The 20,266-nt window shown below is 43.6% G+C and overlaps 2 protein-coding genes across 4 annotated transcripts; both read right to left on the bottom strand.

Annotated features, from left to right (window-relative positions):
* Positions 1-2,358: 2,358 nt before the first annotated feature.
* LOC118401744 (low-density lipoprotein receptor class A domain-containing protein 1-like) lies at positions 2,359-8,058 on the bottom strand. Of its 3 annotated transcripts, XM_035799322.2 has the most exons (5): positions 7,326-8,058; positions 7,115-7,154; positions 6,706-6,855; positions 4,031-4,159; positions 2,359-3,059 (listed from the first exon to the last, which is right to left on the bottom strand). In XM_035799322.2, exons 1-5 carry the CDS (start codon positions 7,353-7,355, stop codon positions 2,902-2,904), a joined length of 507 nt encoding a protein of 168 aa, XP_035655215.1. In that variant the 5' UTR covers positions 7,356-8,058; the 3' UTR covers positions 2,359-2,901. The 3 variants fall into 3 exon arrangements, with proteins under 3 accessions (XP_035655215.1, XP_052332023.1, XP_052332022.1); XM_052476063.1 differs by having other exon boundaries at positions 7,115-8,058; XM_052476062.1 differs by lacking the exons at positions 7,115-7,154; positions 7,326-8,058 and having other exon boundaries at positions 6,706-7,078.
* Positions 8,059-10,096: 2,038 nt separating this feature from the next.
* tmem59 (transmembrane protein 59) lies at positions 10,097-20,170 on the bottom strand. The gene is made up of 8 exons (XM_035799320.2): positions 19,937-20,170; positions 19,359-19,464; positions 18,377-18,471; positions 17,870-18,022; positions 17,543-17,618; positions 15,129-15,255; positions 14,771-14,888; positions 10,097-11,349 (listed from the first exon to the last, which is right to left on the bottom strand). Exons 1-8 carry the CDS (start codon positions 20,090-20,092, stop codon positions 11,197-11,199), a joined length of 984 nt encoding a protein of 327 aa, XP_035655213.1. The 5' UTR covers positions 20,093-20,170; the 3' UTR covers positions 10,097-11,196.
* Positions 20,171-20,266: the final 96 nt, after the last annotated feature.

Raw genomic sequence — 20,266 nt, 5'->3', positions numbered from 1 at the left:
AGAACATCAGCAGACAAAAAAGCATAAAGCCTCTCTGATTGGCCGTGTTGGTTTGCCCTCTGTCACCACATTCTTCAAGAAGGTAGAGCCTTCCCAAGAAGAATATGATTTAGCTGTGCAGGAGGGGTGTCTTTGCATACCACACTATGTGACACAATCATAGTTACAGATCTATGGACTGCACAGCACAACTGACACGAAAGCTTTATGAGCTGAAGTTTACATGTGCTAGGACAAAATGTGAAGCCATAGTGAGTAACGTGTTAGCATCACGTGCTAGGACAAAATGTGAAGCCATAGTGAGTAACGTGTTAGCATCACGTGCTAGGACAAAATGTGAAGCCATAGTGAGTAACGTGTTAGCACCATGGCCAACTACTTTGGTAACACAGGACCTAGACCAGGTTGAATTTGTGTCCCTGTCCATTGATGTGTCCAATCATGGACATGTAAAGCTGCTGCCAGTAGTAGTCAGATATGGTCAGATATATGGTGGAAACACTGTGGAAACAAAACTGCTTGATTTAGTTGAATTGAAAGGAGAAACAGCAGAGGAGATTGCAGCTGAGGTCCTGGTGGTCATCCCAAAACCTGGAAAACATTCTCTGCCGACAACACAAATACCTTCTTTGGAGGACTGAATAGGCTGGGGAGGGTCAATGTCCATACCAACGTTAAAATTGCTCTGCAGCAGGAGGTGATTGGCTTGTCCTGCCCACATCATTCATAACACGGCCAGAACAGCTTTGGATATGATTTCCCTTGATGTTGAGTACCTGCTCACAATGATATCTTCACCGTCAAAGTAGAAAGACTGAAGGGCTTTTGTGAGTTAGTTTGCCAGGAGTACCATAAAATTTTAGGACACAGAAATGTTCGCTGGCTGTCCATGCTTCCTGCTCTAGAAAGAGTGCTGAAAAGGTGCCATTGAAATCCTTTTTTCTTTCTGAAGACAAATGCCCTGTTGTCCTGCGAGCAATGTTCGAAGATCCACTGACTGAACTTTGGCTGGCCTTTGTCCATGGAAACTTGGAGGCCAGGACCACTGTGCTGTGGAGTCCACTGCAATTCTGAGAAATGTTGAGGCAAAATTGACTGCAAGACGTGATGACAACTTCATTCCAGTTTTGGTCAGAGGACTTCTGAGAGAGCTGGAGGACAATGGAGCAATGTCTAAAGACAGCTTTCTCAAAACATCCCAATCATTCTTCACTACGGCTGTGAACTACTTGCAAGCATGGGGAAAGCACACAGATAATCTAAAATATTTACATGGTCTCCTTTTAAAAAGGCAACCACAGCATGAAGAGATCCAGAAGGCAGCAGGCACACTACAGGAAAAATGCCCCAATGTGACCATCAATGAGGATGCATTGTGTGAAGAGGTTACTGGCCTGCAAGCGTTTCTAAAGGGGGATCGCATGAAGAATGGAAAACATCTGAGACACCGTTTAGTCAGATATGGAGCACGGTGGTTACCCACTTCAAAGAGAACGACATCCCACACACTAACCTGGCTAGATTAACGTCTGTTGTCATGTGCTTACCTGGAAGTAATGCACCAGTCGAGAGAGTGTTCTCCCAAATGAATGCTCTATGGACAGCAGCAAGAAATAGGTTGTCTGTTCCTACCATCAAGGCCATGCTTATTGTGAAGACAAACTTCAACCTCCCCTGCCAGGAGTTCATGGAGAAGCTGGCCAAAGACAGAGCAATCCTGAAGAAGATACATTCTTCTGAGAAATATACAGATTAGGGTGGTATAAGTATATTATGTAGTTACCAATCTCATCAGCATCTTATTTATTTATTATGTTGTTAACTATTTCACATGTACAATTGTCTGTTTTTTTTTCAATTTTGCTCATGTTCTATTCTACCCAGACTAGCAGGACCACTGATTGGCTGTTCAGATCAGTTCGACCCAGACTACAGGACCACTGATTGGCTGTTCAGATCAGTTCTACCCAGACTAGCAGGACCACTGAATGGCTGTTCAGATCAGTTCTACCCAGACTAGCAGGACCACTGAATGGCTGTTCAGATCAGTTCTACCCAGACGACCAGGACCACTGAATGGCTGTTCAGATCAGTTCTACCCAGACTAGCAGGACCACTGAATGGCTGTTCAGATGAGTTCTACCCAGACTAGCAGGACCACTGAATGGCTGTTCAGATCAGTTCTACCCAGACTACCAGGACCACTGAATGGCTGTTCAGATCAGTTCTACCCAGACTACAGGACCACTGATTGGCTGTTCAGAACAGTTCTACCCAGACGACCAGGACCACTGAATGGCTGTTCAGATCAGTTCTACCCAGACTATAATTTAATGATAGGACCACTGAATAGCTGTTCAGATCAGTTCTACCCAGACTACCAGGACCACTAAATGGCTGTTCAGATCAGTTCTACCCAGACTAGCAGGACCACTGAATGGCTGTTCAGATCAGTTCTACCCAGACTACCAGGACCACCGAATGGCTGTTCAGATCAGTTCTACCCAGACTAGCAGGACCACTGAATGGCTGTTCAGATCAGTTCTACCCAGACTAGCAGGACCACTGAATATTGACATTATAGATAATAACATTGGATATTTTAATGATATATTGATATTATATATAATAGATAATAACATTGGATATTTTAATGATATATTGACATTATATATAATAGATAATAACATTGGATATTTTAATGATATATTGACATTATAGATAATAACATTGGATATTTTAATGATATATTGACATATATAATAGATAATAACATTGGATAATTTAATGATATATTGATATTATATATAATAGATAATAACATTGGATATTTTAATGATATATTGACCACCGAGCTGGAAATGTCCCCGGTTTTCATTTCAGAAATCTGATCACCTTAGTCTAGCAGGTTAAACTTTTGGGGCAGGTGTACTCGTCAGACCAGTCGTAGCAGTGCTGGCGTCCATCACGGCACAGACAGCGAGGGATGCTGGAACAGTACTGGAAGTCCACTGGTATGCAGGGCCACCAGTACACACCACAGGGGGCACAGCCAGCATCTGTAGAGGGGAGATGAGAAGCACAGGCCACCTCTCCGTCACTGTGTGTGTCTGAATATAGGATGTTGGTAAACACAGTCTATGACATACAATTTGATACTGAAATAATGTCTTGTTGAAGAAAAACTTATTCCAAGGATCAGATATAGATAATTTTCCATTTGCTTTTAAAGAGTTTATTCAAGAAATTGCAAGGAAGTTAACTCTCCAGATATACTGGCGAGGAACATAAAATTATACAAATGACCTAGTCATTTATATACATCACCTACACAAAGAACTGCTTACGTGAGCGATAAGGGTTCCTTCGCTCTACTCCCTTTTTAAAGCATTGAAACAAATAAAAGCAGGTTGGAACCAGTTTTCATAGCCCATGTGTCTTAAGATAGCAGTGTTATACAATGGTGACAGTCTAAACAGACAGAACAAGAGTTCAGCCTGGTTGCTAAGGAGACGATAAAGAATCCCTCCTTTGTGTACAAAAGAGTTTACTGGACAGCAGGGGAAACAACCAGTGAGTAGCACCATTCAACTCGAGCATTAGCATTTTTGCTCCATTTAGAACGTAACATGTATTCCCGCTAACCTGGCAATTTATATATATATAATGATTAAAGAAATAAATCTGGTACTATCCCCAAGGTTTGGAAGGCGGCCCATGTACTGCCCCCTTCACAAAGGTGGAGACCCTTGTGACCTAAATAATTACTGCCCTATTTCTAACCGTTCTTGCCAAGTATTGCAGTGCTAGAGGCATCACTACAGACCCTGGTTCGATCCTGGGCTGTATCACAACCGGCCATGATCGAGAGTCTTATAGGGCGGCGCATAATTGGCCCGGGGTAGGCTGTCATTTTGTAAATGAGAATTTGTACTTAACTGACTTGCCTAGTTAAATTAATATGACGGTAATCTGTAGGCGAAGAAAACAGCATTAAACTTGACTCTGAAATTTGAATAATACAACTCACAAGGCCCAATCTCATCAGAGCAGTCCCCACAGTCATTGAAGTTGTTACACTTCTTGTCAGTAAAGACCCAGAACTGAGGGTTTCCACATCGAAACACAAGACCACCTGGAAGGTTGTTGGGGAGATCACCTGAAAGGAAAAGTATGGGCATGTTTACTTAGAGCAGAGGTTCTCAACCTGAGGTTCTCAACCTGGGGTTCTAGTCCCCCTGAGGTTCTCAACCTGAGGTTCTCAACCTGGGGTTCTAGTCCCCCTGAGGTTCTCAACCTGAGGTTCTCAACCTGGGGTTCGAGTCCCCCTGAGGTTCTCAACCTGAGGTTCTCAACCTGGGGTTCTTAGGAAAATGAATAGCATTGGTTTTGCTAATAGCTGCTTTACTGAGGAAAGGTTTAACTTACAATAGCTAGGTTTACATCCAATTGGCGACAGATTTTCATGTAAATATTCACATTATTTAACGCGTTCATATGTTTTTTTACGTAGTTATTACACATTGATTACACTATCACGCGTAGTAAAGTTGTCTCGCGCACCTATAGTGCTTGTCAAAAGAAAAAGCTAGCTAGCTCATGGATGCAAACAATGTTTATTTGTATTTAACCAGGCAAGTCCGTTAAGAACCAATTTTTATTTACAATGACGGCCTACCCTGGCCAAACCCGGTCGACACTGGGCCAATTGTGCGCCCACCCTATGGGACTCCCAATCACGGCCGGATGTGATACAGCCTGGATTCGAACCAGGGACTGTAATGACGCCTCTTGCACTGAGATGCCTTAGACTGCTGCGTACGTGTGTGTGTGTTAACTAATGTAACTGTACTAGAATGCTTAAAAGGCCGCTAAAATGTTAAATATCGGTTATTGGTATCTGGGTTTTTTTTGTTGCAAGAAGAATATCGGATATCGACCAAAAACGTCATATCGGTGCATCACATCACTTATTACCATGAATGTATTTTTATTTACCATGAATGTATTTTTATTTACCATGAATGTATTTTTTTATGATCGTGTTTGCTAAAATTTAAAAAGTAAAGGTTAAATCAAAATAAATTACTAAAATGGAAAATAAATAAGAACATTATTGGAACAGTGACTAACTGCACATGTGTCCTCATCTGCTCCTTTGGGGCAGGTCACGACCCCGTTACAGAGGTCAGAGGGCGGGATACAGGTCAGTCTGTCGTCACACAGGAAGCCTGTCGCATTGTCCGCTGTCCTGCAGACACGGTTTACTACAAGGGGACATTTACAAACCCTCATTACAAGAACTGGGGATCAGTATCCACAAAGCATCAGAGTAGTATCACTGATCTAGGATCAGTTTAGACCTTTTAGACCATAATGAAAGAACGGGGGGCGCGCTGATTGCTGATCTTACAGCAGCACTCTCTCTGAAATGCTTTATGAACAGGGCCCCAAGTCTTCACAACAAATAAGCCTTCAAACCCAGGATATCACTGAAAGGTAGTATTTACTGCCATCTTGTGTCAGATATCAGTAACTGCATACAATAGCACTCCATTACATGGATAAACAAGACAACAGTAAACATGTCGTGCCCTACGAATGATGCAGCCCCCCCCTTGGGCCAATCACTGTAATTTTGTAACTGACAGATCTCTATTCCAAGACTCATCATTCACCAAAGTTGTCTAAACCAGGCCAGTGGTGTCTTGAGATATCACGTGGATTAGCTAGTCTCGTTTCCCTAAGCATGTGCGCCAAATTTCAACACTCTTGAGTCAAACACATCAAGAGATATAAACACGTGCCTGTTATAGCGCCACCGTGTGGTTGATATGAATGTTCTTGCATATGCTGAGTCTTGACATTGTATGCAACAGGTGTACCAAATGTATTTACAATATGAACATCATTGACTTTTTTTATGTGCCAGATCACGCCAACGTGAATGTTGTTTTAAGTACTAGTCTGGAAAATATTGCGTTGAGAGACCTATGTCCATAGACGCCACATAATCAAGTTTCGTGAAGATCGGACATTCGGTGCCAGAAGAGTAGCGTTTTTAAGGTTTTTTTTTTTACAATATTCTAAATGGCGAAAATCCATCCATGGCGGACCTTATGGGTCCCTGAGTCAAATGTGTTCCTTATGAGGAGAGGGACTTATGTACGGTATTTCATGACTCAAACGGGGTGAGTGGTGTGACCTTTCAAAGTTAGCATTTTCAATCTCTTGTTATGAACTGGGTGGTTCAAGCCCTGAATGCTGATTGTCTAACAGCCGTGGTATATGAGACCGTATACCACGGGTATGACAAAACACTTGTTTTTACTGCTCTAATTACGTTGGTAACCGGTTTGTAATAGCAATAAGGCACCTGGGGGGGTTGCGATATATGGCCAATATACCACGGCTAAGGGCTGTGTCCAGGCACTAAGCGTTGCGTCGTGTATAAGAACAGCCCTTAGCCGTGGTATATTAGCCATATACCACACCCCCTCGGGACCTATTGCTTAATTAAAGTGCCACTATCTGGCCAATCAGTGTAATTTTGTAAAACATGCACCATTCACCCAAGTTTCGGCAGAATCATGCTATTGCTGTCTGAGATATCGTCGTGTGACTAATGTACGGAGACATATCCACAGTCCCCTCCTAAATAATTGTGATCCAGCAGAGAAAGACCCGTGTGTTTATTTATCTTACCAGGAGGTGATTTGGGGATCCCAAAGACCAGAGCGAGTATAACCCCTACCACAGCCAGGACTGTTCCTACAGTTAGTATTATACTGGAGAGACAGAGCGCTCGTCTGCTGCAGCACCGACAGCTAGGCTTGCAGCACTCTCCACAGCAGCCTGTGGACAGACAGATGGGAGAAAGACCACAGTCTAGGGACAGATCCTGTACACATCTATAGTTATTTCTCAAATGGCATCCTATGCTCCGTTTAGTACACTTCTTTTGGCCAGAGCTCTGTATTGTTGGGATTCCGTGGGAGGCCCTGTGTGTATCATACCGTGTACCATAACGTGTACCATCACGTGTACCATAACGTGTACCACACATTAAAGCACACCATTTCTAGGTGATGACAGACAAAATAAGTTGTCTTACCTTCATCAGGTGACCCCAATGAACGGTCATCAAACAGTCTCTGACATGGAATAGAAAAGTGATACATTTTAAGTCCCAGGAAATATTTTCCAACATGGAGGAAATCGTTGTTTCCGTATTGATGAAATTCAAATGATTCCATGGACGTTTACAAAAAAAAACCCCACTATTGTTCCAAATTCCATTCCAACGGACACTTGTGAGACATTACCTGCTGTGGGTGGGTCCGGTTAGTATTCATGTTGTAGCTCTTCAATATTCCCTATTCAACATATCTAAGCACTACTAAAGCACAGCTAAACTAGTCACATAGTACCATTATGGAAGGTAATTATAGGTAGGTTGATAGGTTCAGTGATAGTTACTTGGTTACCATTGAGACATTGTTGAAACAACAGTTTCCCCTCAGTCACCTCACACCAGCTCAGACATGCCCACAGTGACAAAGGTAAACAGAATCTATCCTTAAACAGTCAATAATAAACTGGGCACCAAGGCTCAATGGACTGAAGTCTGAATGGGGAAATAGTTCTAAATCAGTTTTAGTGGTTTGTTTATAGTCACTTAGAAACTTAAAAGCCTTTGAATTGTTCTTTGCCATAGCTACTGTGTGTTTGAGGGTTTACGGTTCACCTAACAGTCAATATGGGAATACGGCTTTAAAGGAAATGCTAGGTATTGGAGGTATCACTATCAAAATACATTTTAGACGAGCATTAACAGAGAATTGGAATTGGATTTTCAGTGTACTTCCTGAATTGACTGGCATTGAAATGGAATTGAGCCCAACTCTGATCTCCACCATGTTGGTTTGGCCCCTAGATGTTTAGATGTTAGTGGTCCAGCCTCTTCCTCCGGCTTGGAGGGGAGGACCAGAGAGGATGCTGGGTAAGGGGTCAGCAGCTTGTGGTCCTTGGCGTACTCCATGTATCCATTGATACTCAGTTTCTACAAAGACGGAAAAGTTTTATTTTCAATATTGAATGACTCTGGTTCCTTCATATCTCCATAGATTGCAAACTACTTTAATTACTTTTTCATTGGCAAGATTAGCAACCTTAGGGATGACATGCCAGCAACAAACACTGACACTACACATCCAAGTATATCTGAACAAATTATGAAAGACTAGAATAGTACTTTTCAATTCCGTTAAAGTCAGTGTGGAAGAGGTGAAAAAAATGGTTGTCAACAATGACAAGCCACCAGGGTCTGACAATCTGGGTGGAAAATTGCTGAGGATAATAGCAGACGATATTGCTACTCCTATTTACCACATCTTCAATATAAGCCTACTAGAGAGCATTTGCCCTCAGGTCTGGAGGGAAGATAAAGTCACTGCTACCCAGGAATAGTAAAGCCCCCTTTACTGGCTCAAATAGCCGACCAAGTAGCCTGTTACCAAAACTTTGTAAACATCTGGAAAAAATGCTGTTTGACCAGATACAATGCTATTTGACAGTAAATAAATTGACAACAGAATTTCAGCACGCTTATTGGGAAGGACACTGAACAAGCATAGCACTTACACAAATGACTGATGATTGGCTGAGAGAAATTGATGATAAAATGATTGTGGGGTCTGTATGTTAGACTTCAGTGCAGCTTTTGACATTATTGATCATAGTCTGCTGCTGGAAAAACATATGTGTTATGGCTTTACACCCCCTGCTGTACTGTGGATAAAGAGTTACCTGTCTAACAGAACACAGAGGGGGTTCTTTAATGGAAGCCTCTCAAATATAATCCAGTTAGAGTCAGGAATTCCCCAGGGTAGCTGTTTAGGCCCCTTGCTTTTTAAAATGTATATGACATGCCGCTGACTTTGAGTAAAGCCAGAGTGTCTATGTATGCAGATGACTCAATACTTTACACGTCAGCTACTACAGCGACTGAAATGACTGCAACACTTAACAAGGAGCTGCAGTTAGTTTCAGAGTGGGTGGCAAGGAATAAGTTAGCCCTAAATATTTCTAAAACTAAAAGCGTTGTATTTGGAACAAAACACTCACTAAACCCTAAACCTCAACTAAATATTGTAATAATGTGGAAATTGAGCAAGTTGACATGACTAAACTCATGGTCAAAACATATTGATGCAGTAGTAGCGTAGATGGTGAGAAGTCAGTCCCCAAATCCAGAACAGACTATGGGAGGTGCACAGTACTACATAGAGCCATGACTACATGGAACTCTATTCCACATCAAGTAACTCATGCCAGCAGTAAAATTAGATTTAAAAAACAGATAAAAAACACCTTATGGACCAGCGGGGACTGTGAAGCAACACAAACCAAACATAGGCACAGACACATGCATACTAATTGAGTGAAGAGAGAGAGCGAGGGAGGGAGGAGGGAGAGGACCAGACTAATTGAGTGAAGAGAGAGAGCGAGGGAGGGAGGAGGGAGAGGACCAGACTAATTGAGTGAAGAGAGAGAGCGAGGGAGGGAGGAGGGAGAGGACCAGACTAATTGAGTGAAGAGAGAGAGCGAGGGAGGGAGGAGGGAGAGGACCAGACTAATTGAGTGAAGAGAGAGAGCGAGGGAGGGAGGAGGGAGAGGACCAGACTAATGAGTGAAGAGAGAGAGCGAGGGAGGGAGGAGGGGAGAGGAGGACCAGACTAATTGAGTGAAGAGAGAGCGAGGGAGGGAGGAGGGAGAGGACCAGACTAATTGAGTGAAGAGAGAGAGCGAGGGAGGGAGGAGGGAGAGGACCAGACTAATTGAGTGAAGAGAGAGAGCGAGGGAGGGAGGAGGGAGAGGACCAGACTAATTGAGTGAAGAGAGAGAGAGAGCGAGGGAGGAGGACAGGGAAATCATTTGTGGGTGACGCAGGCACTTCCTTCCAAAGTTCTCCTTTTGCCATGTTGCTGTGATTTAGAGGATTTAGGACAGACCTAACGGTCAATATGGTAAACATGACTACAAGTTAAAGTATTTGAAGTATCACGCTGTCAAAATAACATAGACAAACAGCCGCTTGACTCAATCTTGTTTATTTCAAAACCATTCCTCATCAGGAGAAAACCAAAGTTAAATTACAACTACCCACAGCGCTGTCATGTCTAAAGCAAATCTAAAGTCACATTTATCAGTGTTAATTGTATAATATTTTAAAACAAAATCTCTGTTGTGACAAAGAGCTGCTTATAAACAGAAAACCTCCACCCAACCACTACAGATTAAACACGACCACAATAAGTGAAAGGGATAGATACAGCGGTAGTGGTAGATGCACATAGCCCGTTACTGACCCGTGTCATTTCACCAAAATGTATTTAGGGTTTCTACATTTTAAATGAAATCGGCACATAAAAGTTGTGCTACATCCCCAAACGCTCCCTATTTCCTTTATTGTGCAGTATTCTTTGACAACACTACCTAGGGAATAGGGGGCCATTGGGGACTCATGAAGAGAACTCAAACAAAATAATAATTATTCAATAATACATCAAATGAGGGTCTGGAATACACACACCAACAAAGAAAGTCTTAAAAAGAAGCTAATGTAACTGTGCTGCCATCATCGTGATAGTGCATCACTATATGCCAATTCACAGCACAACAACAACAAACACCACCCAATTCTTATGCCAACCTCTAGAGCTTGAGAGAGGAACAAGACAACAGCCACTACAAAAAACAAACAAAACAAAAAAAATGTGCTGGAAGCAGTTTTAGACTAAAACGGGTTCTAACAGTGTGAAAAAGTAAGACTGACTTGGGCTTTCTGGAGAAAACAAGACAAGGGCCAGGTTCAGTTTGCAGACCCAGATTAAACCTACTCCTAGACTGAAGTACAACCCTTTAAATGGATACCCAGTTTAGCATGCTTTTTCATCAATCTTCTTATATTTCCTTCCTCAATCTGCACAATCATGTTTCAATTCACTAGTCCGGACCCAGATTAATCGTAGTCTCGAAAATCTCCATAAAAAGGCCTTTTACTCTTAATCATCATCTCCCCCTGTTGGTTTGTAGCCTGGGTAAAGGTCGGGTTGTGTCCTTGCCAGTTTAGGAGTGGCAAGAAGAGGAAAGATAGCACAAACCGACTGGTGCCCAGGCTAGCTGGTTTGATGTTTAGATGTTGGACTGGTCCAGGTTAACTTTGGAAGGGAGGGGTCCAGCCTCCTCCTCCTGCCCAGAGGTGATGATGACCAGAGAGGATGCTGGGTAAGGGGTCAGCAGTTTCTGGTCCTTGGCGTACTCCATGTCTCCATAGATACTCAGTTTCTACAAAGACAAAAGACGTAAAAGTTTGATTTTCAATATTGATAGCGAGACTTTGGTTCTGTCTCGATTGCTATCATGTGTTAATAAACCACTGTTAAGTACCCTTTCACTAAAACAAGCCAGTTGAACCGCAACAGCCCTAGTCCAGGTAGATATTTGGTTAACTATTAATCAGTCTTATGGCTTGAGGGTAGAAGCTGTTTTTAATCAGCCATAAGACTGATAAATAGTTAACCAAATAGCTACCTGGACTAGGGCTGTTGCGGTGACTATATTACCGCCAACACTGGCGGTCACGAGTCATGACCGCAGTCAAATGCCACGTGACCGCTTAGTCAAGGTAACTAGGCTTCTTCCAAGCTCCGATGCTGCTGATGGTCATTAGTAACCTACCCAACTTGCTAAGCGCCTGGTACTCAGCACTCTATTGTCCCTCTAGTCACTCTTGACATCAATGCAAATGGATTCCAACACTGCATGATAGCCCATGAGCTATGCAATTGTGAGAAAACAAAGTTGATGGCCTCTTAAAAAGAGGATCCCATCAGCTTTCCATAGGCTAAGCCCACTATAATGATCAACTTTCCTAATATTAAGCAAGACAAAGGAGATGATCGTGGACTACAGGAAAAGTTGGACCGAACATGCCTCCATTCACATCGACAGGGCTGTAGTGGAGTCGGTCGAGAGTTAAGTTGCTTGGTGTCCACATCAACAAACTATCATCGTCCAAACACACCAAGAAAGTCGAAGACTGCACGACAACGCCCGCCTCCCGCCCCCCCCCAGGAGAATGGAAAGATTTGACATGGGTCCCCAGATCCTCAAAAAGTTATATAGCTGCACCATCGAGAGCATCCTGACCCGACCGCAAGACGATACAGAGGGTAATGCGTAAAGCTCAGTACATTACTGGGGCCAAGCTTCCTGTCATCCAGAACCCATATACTATATTGTCAAAGACTCCAGTCACCCAAGTCAGACTGTTCTCTCTGCTACTGCACGGCAAGCGGTACCAGAGCACCAAGTCTAAATCAACAGCTTCTACCCCCCAAGCCATAAGACTGATGAACAATTAATCAAATGGCATCGAACTATTTACGTTGACACCCCCCTTTGTTTTTACACTGCTGCTACTTGCTGTTAATTATCTATGCATAGTCACTTTACCCCTACATGTACACATTACCTTAACTAACCTGTACATACAAAATAACAATGAGGGTGTTACTTTTTTTCAATTTTATTTTTGTAAATATTTTCTTAAACCTGCATTGTTGGTTAGAAGGGGGGAGGACAGGAGATGGATACAAGGGGGGGAGGACAGGAGATGGATACAAGGGGGGGAGGACAGGAGATGGATACAAGGGGGAGGACAGGAGATGGATACAAGGGGGAGGACAGGAGATGGATACAAGGGGGAGGACAGGAGATGGATACAAGGGGGAGGACAGGAGATGGATACAAGGGGGAGGACAGGAGATGGATACAAGGGGGGAGGACAGGAGATGGATACAAGGGGGAGGACAGGAGATGGATACAAGGGGGAGGACAGGAGATGGATACAAGGGGGAGGACAGGAGATGGATACAAGGGGGGAGGACAGGAGATGGATACAAGGGGGGAGGACAGGAGATGGATACAAGGGGGGGAGGACAGGAGATGGATACAAGGGGGAGGACAGGAGATGGATACAAGGGGGGCAGGAGATGGATACAAGGGGGAGGACAGGAGATGGATACAAGGGGGAGGACAGGAGATGGATACAAGGGGGAGGACAGGAGATGGATACAAGGGGGAGGACAGGAGATGGATACAAGGGGGAGGACAGGAGATGGATACAAGGGGGAGGACAGGAGATGGATACAAGGGGGAGGACAGGAGATGGATACAAGGGGGGAGGACAGGAGATGGATACAGGGGGGAGGACAGGAGATGGATACAGGGGGAGGACAGGAGATGGATACAGGGGGAGGACAGGAGATGGATACAGGGGGAGGACAGGAGATGGATACAGGGGGAGGACAGGAGATGGATACAGGGGGAGGACAGGAGATGGATACAGGGGGAGGACAGGAGATGGATACAAGGGGGAGGACAAGAGATGGATACAAGGGGGAGGACAAGAGATGGATACAAGGGGGAGGACAGGAGATGGATACAAGGGGGGACAGGAGATGGATACAAGGGGGAGGACAGGAGATGGATACAAGGGGGAGGACAGGAGATGGATACAAGGGGGGGAGGACAGGAGATGGATACAAGGGGGGGAGGACAGGAGATGGATACAAGGGGGAGGACAGGAGATGGATACAAGGGGGAGGACAGGAGATGGATACAAGGGGGAGGACAGGAGATGGATACAAGGGGGAGGACAGGAGATGGATACAGGGGGAGGACAGGAGATGGATACAGGGGGAGGACAACCCAAGCTGCCTTCAGCACACATCCGTGAAGGTTAAATTCGACCCACGCCCTTCTGGCTCAAACAACTCAATCCCCCGATTGACTAGATTTAGTAACACATTTCAAATGCAGTCAGTCCAGGGATATTTTACCCCGACGAATGGTGCTCGTTTGATCAAAATTTGATCAAAGCTGAATCAATGTCTGCAAGATCACAACCATCTCAGTATTCCACTAAACAGAACCAAATAGCATAGCGTTACTGTAAGACAAAAACACCACCACATTCAATCATATGAATGATATTTATCCAACATCTGCATAGTAACCATTTGACGCCAGTCAGTTTCACAGGGATATGTCTTTATAGATCTGGTTTAATTATAGTGTTGTTTAAAGTAGCCTACATTGTTGTTTTGAATGACGTTGCCTAAAGTGAGTGAATTTAATAGCAGATGGTGTTAACTGAAGCATAACCAACCTATGTATTTGAGTTATTAGAGGATACACAGTGTCAGTTTGTCACTTCCACGAGGTTTGAATAGTAACATGTTCAACTACTTAAGAAATTGGCTCGAATCTCGGTTGCGCCGTTCAAAATTTAGAGAAAATTAACGAATGATAATATATATATATATATATACAGACATACATACATATAATAACTTCCCTTATTGACATCTCAAACACCAAACCCTGGCGTGGTCTGCTTCACAAGCGTTCCTGGAAGTCTCGCTATGTTGCGCCCCTGGGTTTAGAAACTATGGTACGGTACTGCATTGTGTAGCCTACAAAACACCTCTGCCAGCTGCCCCCCTGTGGCGATTCTAAATATTCAATCAAATCCTCCTGTGACGAAATAGGACAAATTAAGATCTGTACCCAGGTTTAGTGGGATTCGTGGGACCAGTGCCGTTGCTAGATCGTCCCTTTATTTATTTTTTGCATTTCTACAAAGATTTATGAGATTTTAGAATATTCCCTTCATAATTTTTGACCTAGAGGGAAGAGTTACCTCAGCTGGGACATATTGGTCAACAGCGGTCGCCACAGTAGCACAGCAGATCCAGATGAGAACCAGAATAGACAGGATCAGAGTGGTGGTCAGGATCCAGCCTGGGAGCCAGGGGTTCCTGGAGAGAGGAGAGAGGGATGTCAGATACACACCAATGAGTCATTCAAATCAGGAGCTCAGTGTTTTTCCATAAACAATTCCTTCTTGACATCTTTTAGGTTAATCTTCAGTATATAAACAGTGGACTCTATTTTAGCACCCCGAACTTTGCCTCCTGCTTCCTCAGCTGTATTGCCTGATTAACCTACCCATCTAAACCTAATAGTTTGCGTAGAAGACGTGTCCTGTGATTACTGACCTGGAGAGACAGCTGAAGAGGTTGTAGTTGTCCTCGTTGATGCTGCGGTCCACATACATGTCCCTGTCCCTCTCCTGGACGAAACTACGCTGGTAGTCCTTGTACACCGGGCTACCAAGGCCAGGATCTGGAGCGGGAGAGATGGACATGTTTCCTTACCAATTGTGTGTTTTTGTGTGTGTGCATTACACAGTAAACATTGTGATTGTGTTAAAGTTCATACGTAAATACTACATGCACACAAAGCATTTAGTTTGAGTAAACATATTTTGCAAATGTTATCGCAGGTGAAGGGAAATGCTTATGTTTCTAGCACCAACCGTGCAGCATACCTAACAATACACAAAAATCCCAAAAATTAAGAAATATCAGAAACAAGCAATGTCAGTCCAGAACACTACATGGCAAAAAGTATGTGGACACCTGCTCTGTCGAACACCTCATTGCAAAATCATGTGCATTAATATGGAGTTGCCCCCCACCGCTGCTATAACAGCATCCACTCTTCTGGGAAGGTTTTCCACTAGATGTTGGAATATTGCTGCATATATACACCCCTTCAAATTAGTGGATTCGGCTACTTCAGCCACACCAGTTGTTGACAGGTGTATAAAATTGAGCACACCGCCATGCAATCTCCATAGACAAACAGTGGACTTAACGGAATAGCTCAGTGGCATTCAATGTGGTACCGTCTTGGGTTGCCACTTTTCCAACAAGTCAGTTCGTTAAATTTCTGCCCTGCTAGAGCTGTCCCCGGTCAAACTGTAAGTGCTGTTATTGTGACATGGAAACGTCTAGGATCAACAACGGCTCAGTCGCAAAGTGGTAGGCCACACAAGCTCACAGAACGGGAACGTCAAGTGCTGAAGCAGGTAAAAATTGTCTGTCCTCGTTTGCAACACTCACTACCGAGTTCCAAACTGCCTCTGGCAGCACAATAACTGTTCGTCGGGAGCTTCATGGGTTTCCATGGCCGAACAGCTGCACACAAGCCTAAGATCGCCGTGCGCAATGCCAAGCTTCGGCTGGAGTGGTGTAAAGCTCGCTGCCATTGGACACATTCTCTGGAGTGATGAATCACACTTCACCATCTGGCAGTCCAACGGACAAATCTGGGTTTGGAGGATGCCAGGAGAACGCTACCTGCTCCAATGCATACTGCCAACATTAAAGTTTGGTGGAGGAGGAATACTGGTCTTGGGCTGTTTTTCATGGTTTGGGCCCCTTAGTTCCAGTGAAGGAAAATCTTAACACTACAGCATACAATGACATTCTATACAATTCTGTGCTTCCATCTTTGTGGCAACAGTTTGGGGAAGGCCCTTTCCTGTTTCAGCATGACAATGACCCCGTGCACAAAGCGAGGTCCATACAGAAATTGTTTATCGAGATCAGTGTGGAAGAACTCGACTGGCCTGCACAGAGCCCTGACCTCAGCCCCATCGAACACCTTTGGGATTAATTGGATTGCCGACTGTGAGCCAGGCTTAATCGCCCAACAGTCTCTGACCTCACTAATGCTTGTCGCTGAATGGATGCAAGTCCCCGCAGCGATGTTCCAACCTCTAGTGGAAAACCTTCCCAGAAGAGTGGAGGCTGTTATAGCAGCGATGTTCCAACCTCTAGTGGAAAACCTTCCCAGAAGAGTGGAAGCTGTTATAGCAGGCGTTCCAACCTCTAGTGGAAAACCTTCCCAGAAGAGTGGAGGCTGTTATAGCAGCGATGTTCCAACCTCTAGTGGAAAACCTTCCCAGAAGAGTGGAAGCTGTTATAGCAGAAAAGGTGGGACCAACTCCATATTAATGCCCATGATTCTGGGATGAGATGTTCAACAAGTAGGCATCCACCTAATTCATTCATGATATAGATATATAATGATGTGTATATACAGTATATTAATATAAAATAGGTGTGTACAGCAGTAGCTATATAAGATGAACCTTGACTAGAATACAGTATACATATGAATTGGGCAAAACAGTATGTAAACATTATTGAAGTGACGTGTGTCCAATGACTATGTACATGTACACTGAGTGTATAACACATTAGGAACACCTGCTCTTTTCATAACATAAACTGACTAGGTGAAAGCTACGATCCCTTATTGATGTCACTTGTTTCCTGTGTGTATCAACAATGGTCCACCACACAAAGGACATCCAACAAACTTGATTCAACTGCGGGAAGCATTGTAATCAACATGGGCCAGCATAGACTCTTTCGACACATTATAGTGTCCATGCACCAATGAATTGAGGCTGTTCTTAAGAGCGTTCAACTATTAGGAAGGTGTCCTAATGTTTTGTACACTCAGGGTATATGTACATAGGGCAGCAGTCTCTAGGGTTCAGGGTAGAGTACCGGATGATAGCCGGCTAGTAACTGTGAATATGATAAAGAGGACTTACATCTCTTCTGTGGTTCTCCCCTGACTTCCTCTTTCTGGAGCTCAAACGCAGGAATAAACTGGATCTGTGGTTCAGTCTGTCAAAAAACAAAATGACATACTCAAGTTACCCAACAATTACTTTGATAAAAGTTAGATTGTTTGGTAACTTATGTTTATGACTTGCCTAGTTAAATGAAGGTTAAATACAAAAGAATACCTACTCAAGTTCCGTTAGTCAATTAGTGGCAATGTGCAACAGGAAGTGAAAAACAATCCTAAAGGAGTGCCAGTTTGGATGAATAGGGTTGAAGTCGCTCCACAAAAACAAAAAAACAAAAAACACTACCTGGAAGATGACCAGCTTCCCGTCATCAGCCTGGAGGTAGAAGGTCCAAGAGGAGGAGATTAAGCTGTGGGCCTGACTCATGACATCATCCCAGAACCCTCTCACCAGAGTCAAAGGGTACAGCAGGTGGATACGGGGCATCATGGCCAGCAACTGGAGGATGATAGTATTATGGGGGTCAAGGGTCAAACACACATCCCTTGTTCATGGGGTCAGGTAGAAATCACATATCTGGGACCAGGCAATGTTTGTGCTTTTTTTTTGGACAAATGTTATGGTCAATGGTGCAAGACTTGGCTATATAGCACAAACGGATCTGGGACCAAGCTCCTCACACACACACACACACTTGGTTAACAACATTTCTACTCCAATAGGCTGTCTCCAGTTTATTGTCCTACATGTCACCCAGTTCACCAACAACATTTCTGTTGTCAATATCAGTCTTCAACAAAACAACGATGGCAGTCACTTGAGTGTGTTTGAGGGAGCGGTGTAGAACACTACCTGCTCTTGTCTTTGTTCAGCAAACGGTAGCTGACTCTGGCAGCCCAGGTTACAGGCATACTGCTCCTCTGACTGGCTGTACGCTTCATGACAAGCTGGGGAGAATTAGGAAGTAATTTAAAAAAAAAAATAAAACAGGTTACAGACAGCTCAGATAACACTCGTCTCATGGAACCAGAAGACTGTCTAAATGGTGTAATTTTAACTAATTTGAATGAAGAACTGTCTAGGTGGTCTTCTATAATTTAGTCAGACATTGCAAGGACACATGATTGGGTATATCATGACAAATTAAAATCGATTGAGGCTGTTCTGGGGGTAAAAAGGGGGTGCAATTCAATTGTAGGAAAGCTGTTCCTAACGTCTGGTATACTCAATGTACGTTGTAACTTGTCACTATGTTGTTTTCTGAATCAAAATGGGGTAGTGGGCGTGGCCAATGGCACTGTCCTCTTGGCCCAGACACATTTTGGGGGGGCAGAGAGAGAATGTTAGTTTTAAAGCTAATTTCCTGCCACTCTAAACATGTTGTTATGGCTTATGCCGTGTTCTTAGGCTATCTGAGTAACTAAGTTGATAACAAAATCAAATGTGGGCCCCCAAGCCATGACATTTTAATTTTTTTTTAGATTCTTCGACAAGGACACCCTGATTATTATTGTATTGATGACATTACAAACACTGATTCTGTAGCAGCTTGAAAATTCACTGTCTTTTGGTTTGACTTCGTACAAGCCTCAAGCTGATGTTAGGGAACATTTGCTACTTTCTGATTAGAATATAAAAGGGCCTGTTTCCAAGAGGCCCATTAAACATTTTATTTGCCTCTGCCTTCTTTCTCCCTCTCTGAAATATTGTAATAAAGCTTTTGGTTCAACTGTAAACTGCCTTTACAATAGTATTATCTGTTTTCTGCACATGAGTCTATGTACTAGTCATGTTGCTAGCTATCTGTTTTGAAGACATTGCATGAGAATCTTACTGGAGTCACACTCGACTTTAGTTTGGTTCAGATCCTCGCTGTCGCCCACGAACTGGCAAATGGAGAACAGGCGACAACCTCTCTGGCAGGCGTACAGTTCCTCCTCCTACAACACAAACGAACACAGTCATGAACAGGACTGAACCAGTATCTTTGTGTTGTCTCTCTCTAACGCTCAGAAAGCTCCGATTCAAACTCCCATTTACCAGCTCCGCAAGAGTTACGTCAAAAGTTCGTTCGTTTCGCGGAGCAACTACTGTAATCTACATTTTAAACGTTACTCCCGTCACCGTCGCTACGTACTTCTCAAAAATGTCGTACTAAAAATGTAACGTTAAGATACAAACAATCGAGGGGAAGAGGGAAAAAAAAAGCCCACTCGGCACCTCCAATCTGAATCACTCATTACAGCACAGGACAGAAGTGTACAACAGCTCAATACGCTGTAGGTGCCACAGAGTCCTTTTTCGGTTGCTGAATGACAGTTTAGCTTATCCAGCTTTTTTTTGGTGTACCGTTAGTAGACTTGCTTAACAAGAAAAACGGCTAACGTTACTAGCTAGCTTGCAGCAACTCACCCGAGGATATGTGTGCAAACTGTAAGTCATTTGACATGTCTTATGGCAAGACGCAGTATTTCCCAAAACTCCATCAAAAACATCGGCAGTTGCCGAGGTGTATGCGAGCACGAAGCACAGACTCACTAACACACGAAAGGACTTTAATGTCCTCATTTTAGCCTGCTGCGAAAAATCCCAACAAACAACAAGCGAGTGCTCCTTCTTCCTCGTTCGTGAAAATCTCGCGAGAATTAAAATCATGATCCGGGATGTTTGGGTCGTGGATGTTACAACTAGTCCCTAGCGGCGCAGATTTCAAAGAGAAAATAATAGCCCACCAATCTTCTT

Source organism: Oncorhynchus keta, chromosome 23 (assembly GCF_023373465.1).
Source record: "Oncorhynchus keta strain PuntledgeMale-10-30-2019 chromosome 23, Oket_V2, whole genome shotgun sequence".
In the NCBI taxonomy this organism is placed as follows: domain Eukaryota; kingdom Metazoa; phylum Chordata; class Actinopteri; order Salmoniformes; family Salmonidae; genus Oncorhynchus; species Oncorhynchus keta.
Note: the sequence above shows the minus strand (reverse complement) of the source record. Positions and strands in the feature narration are given on the sequence as shown.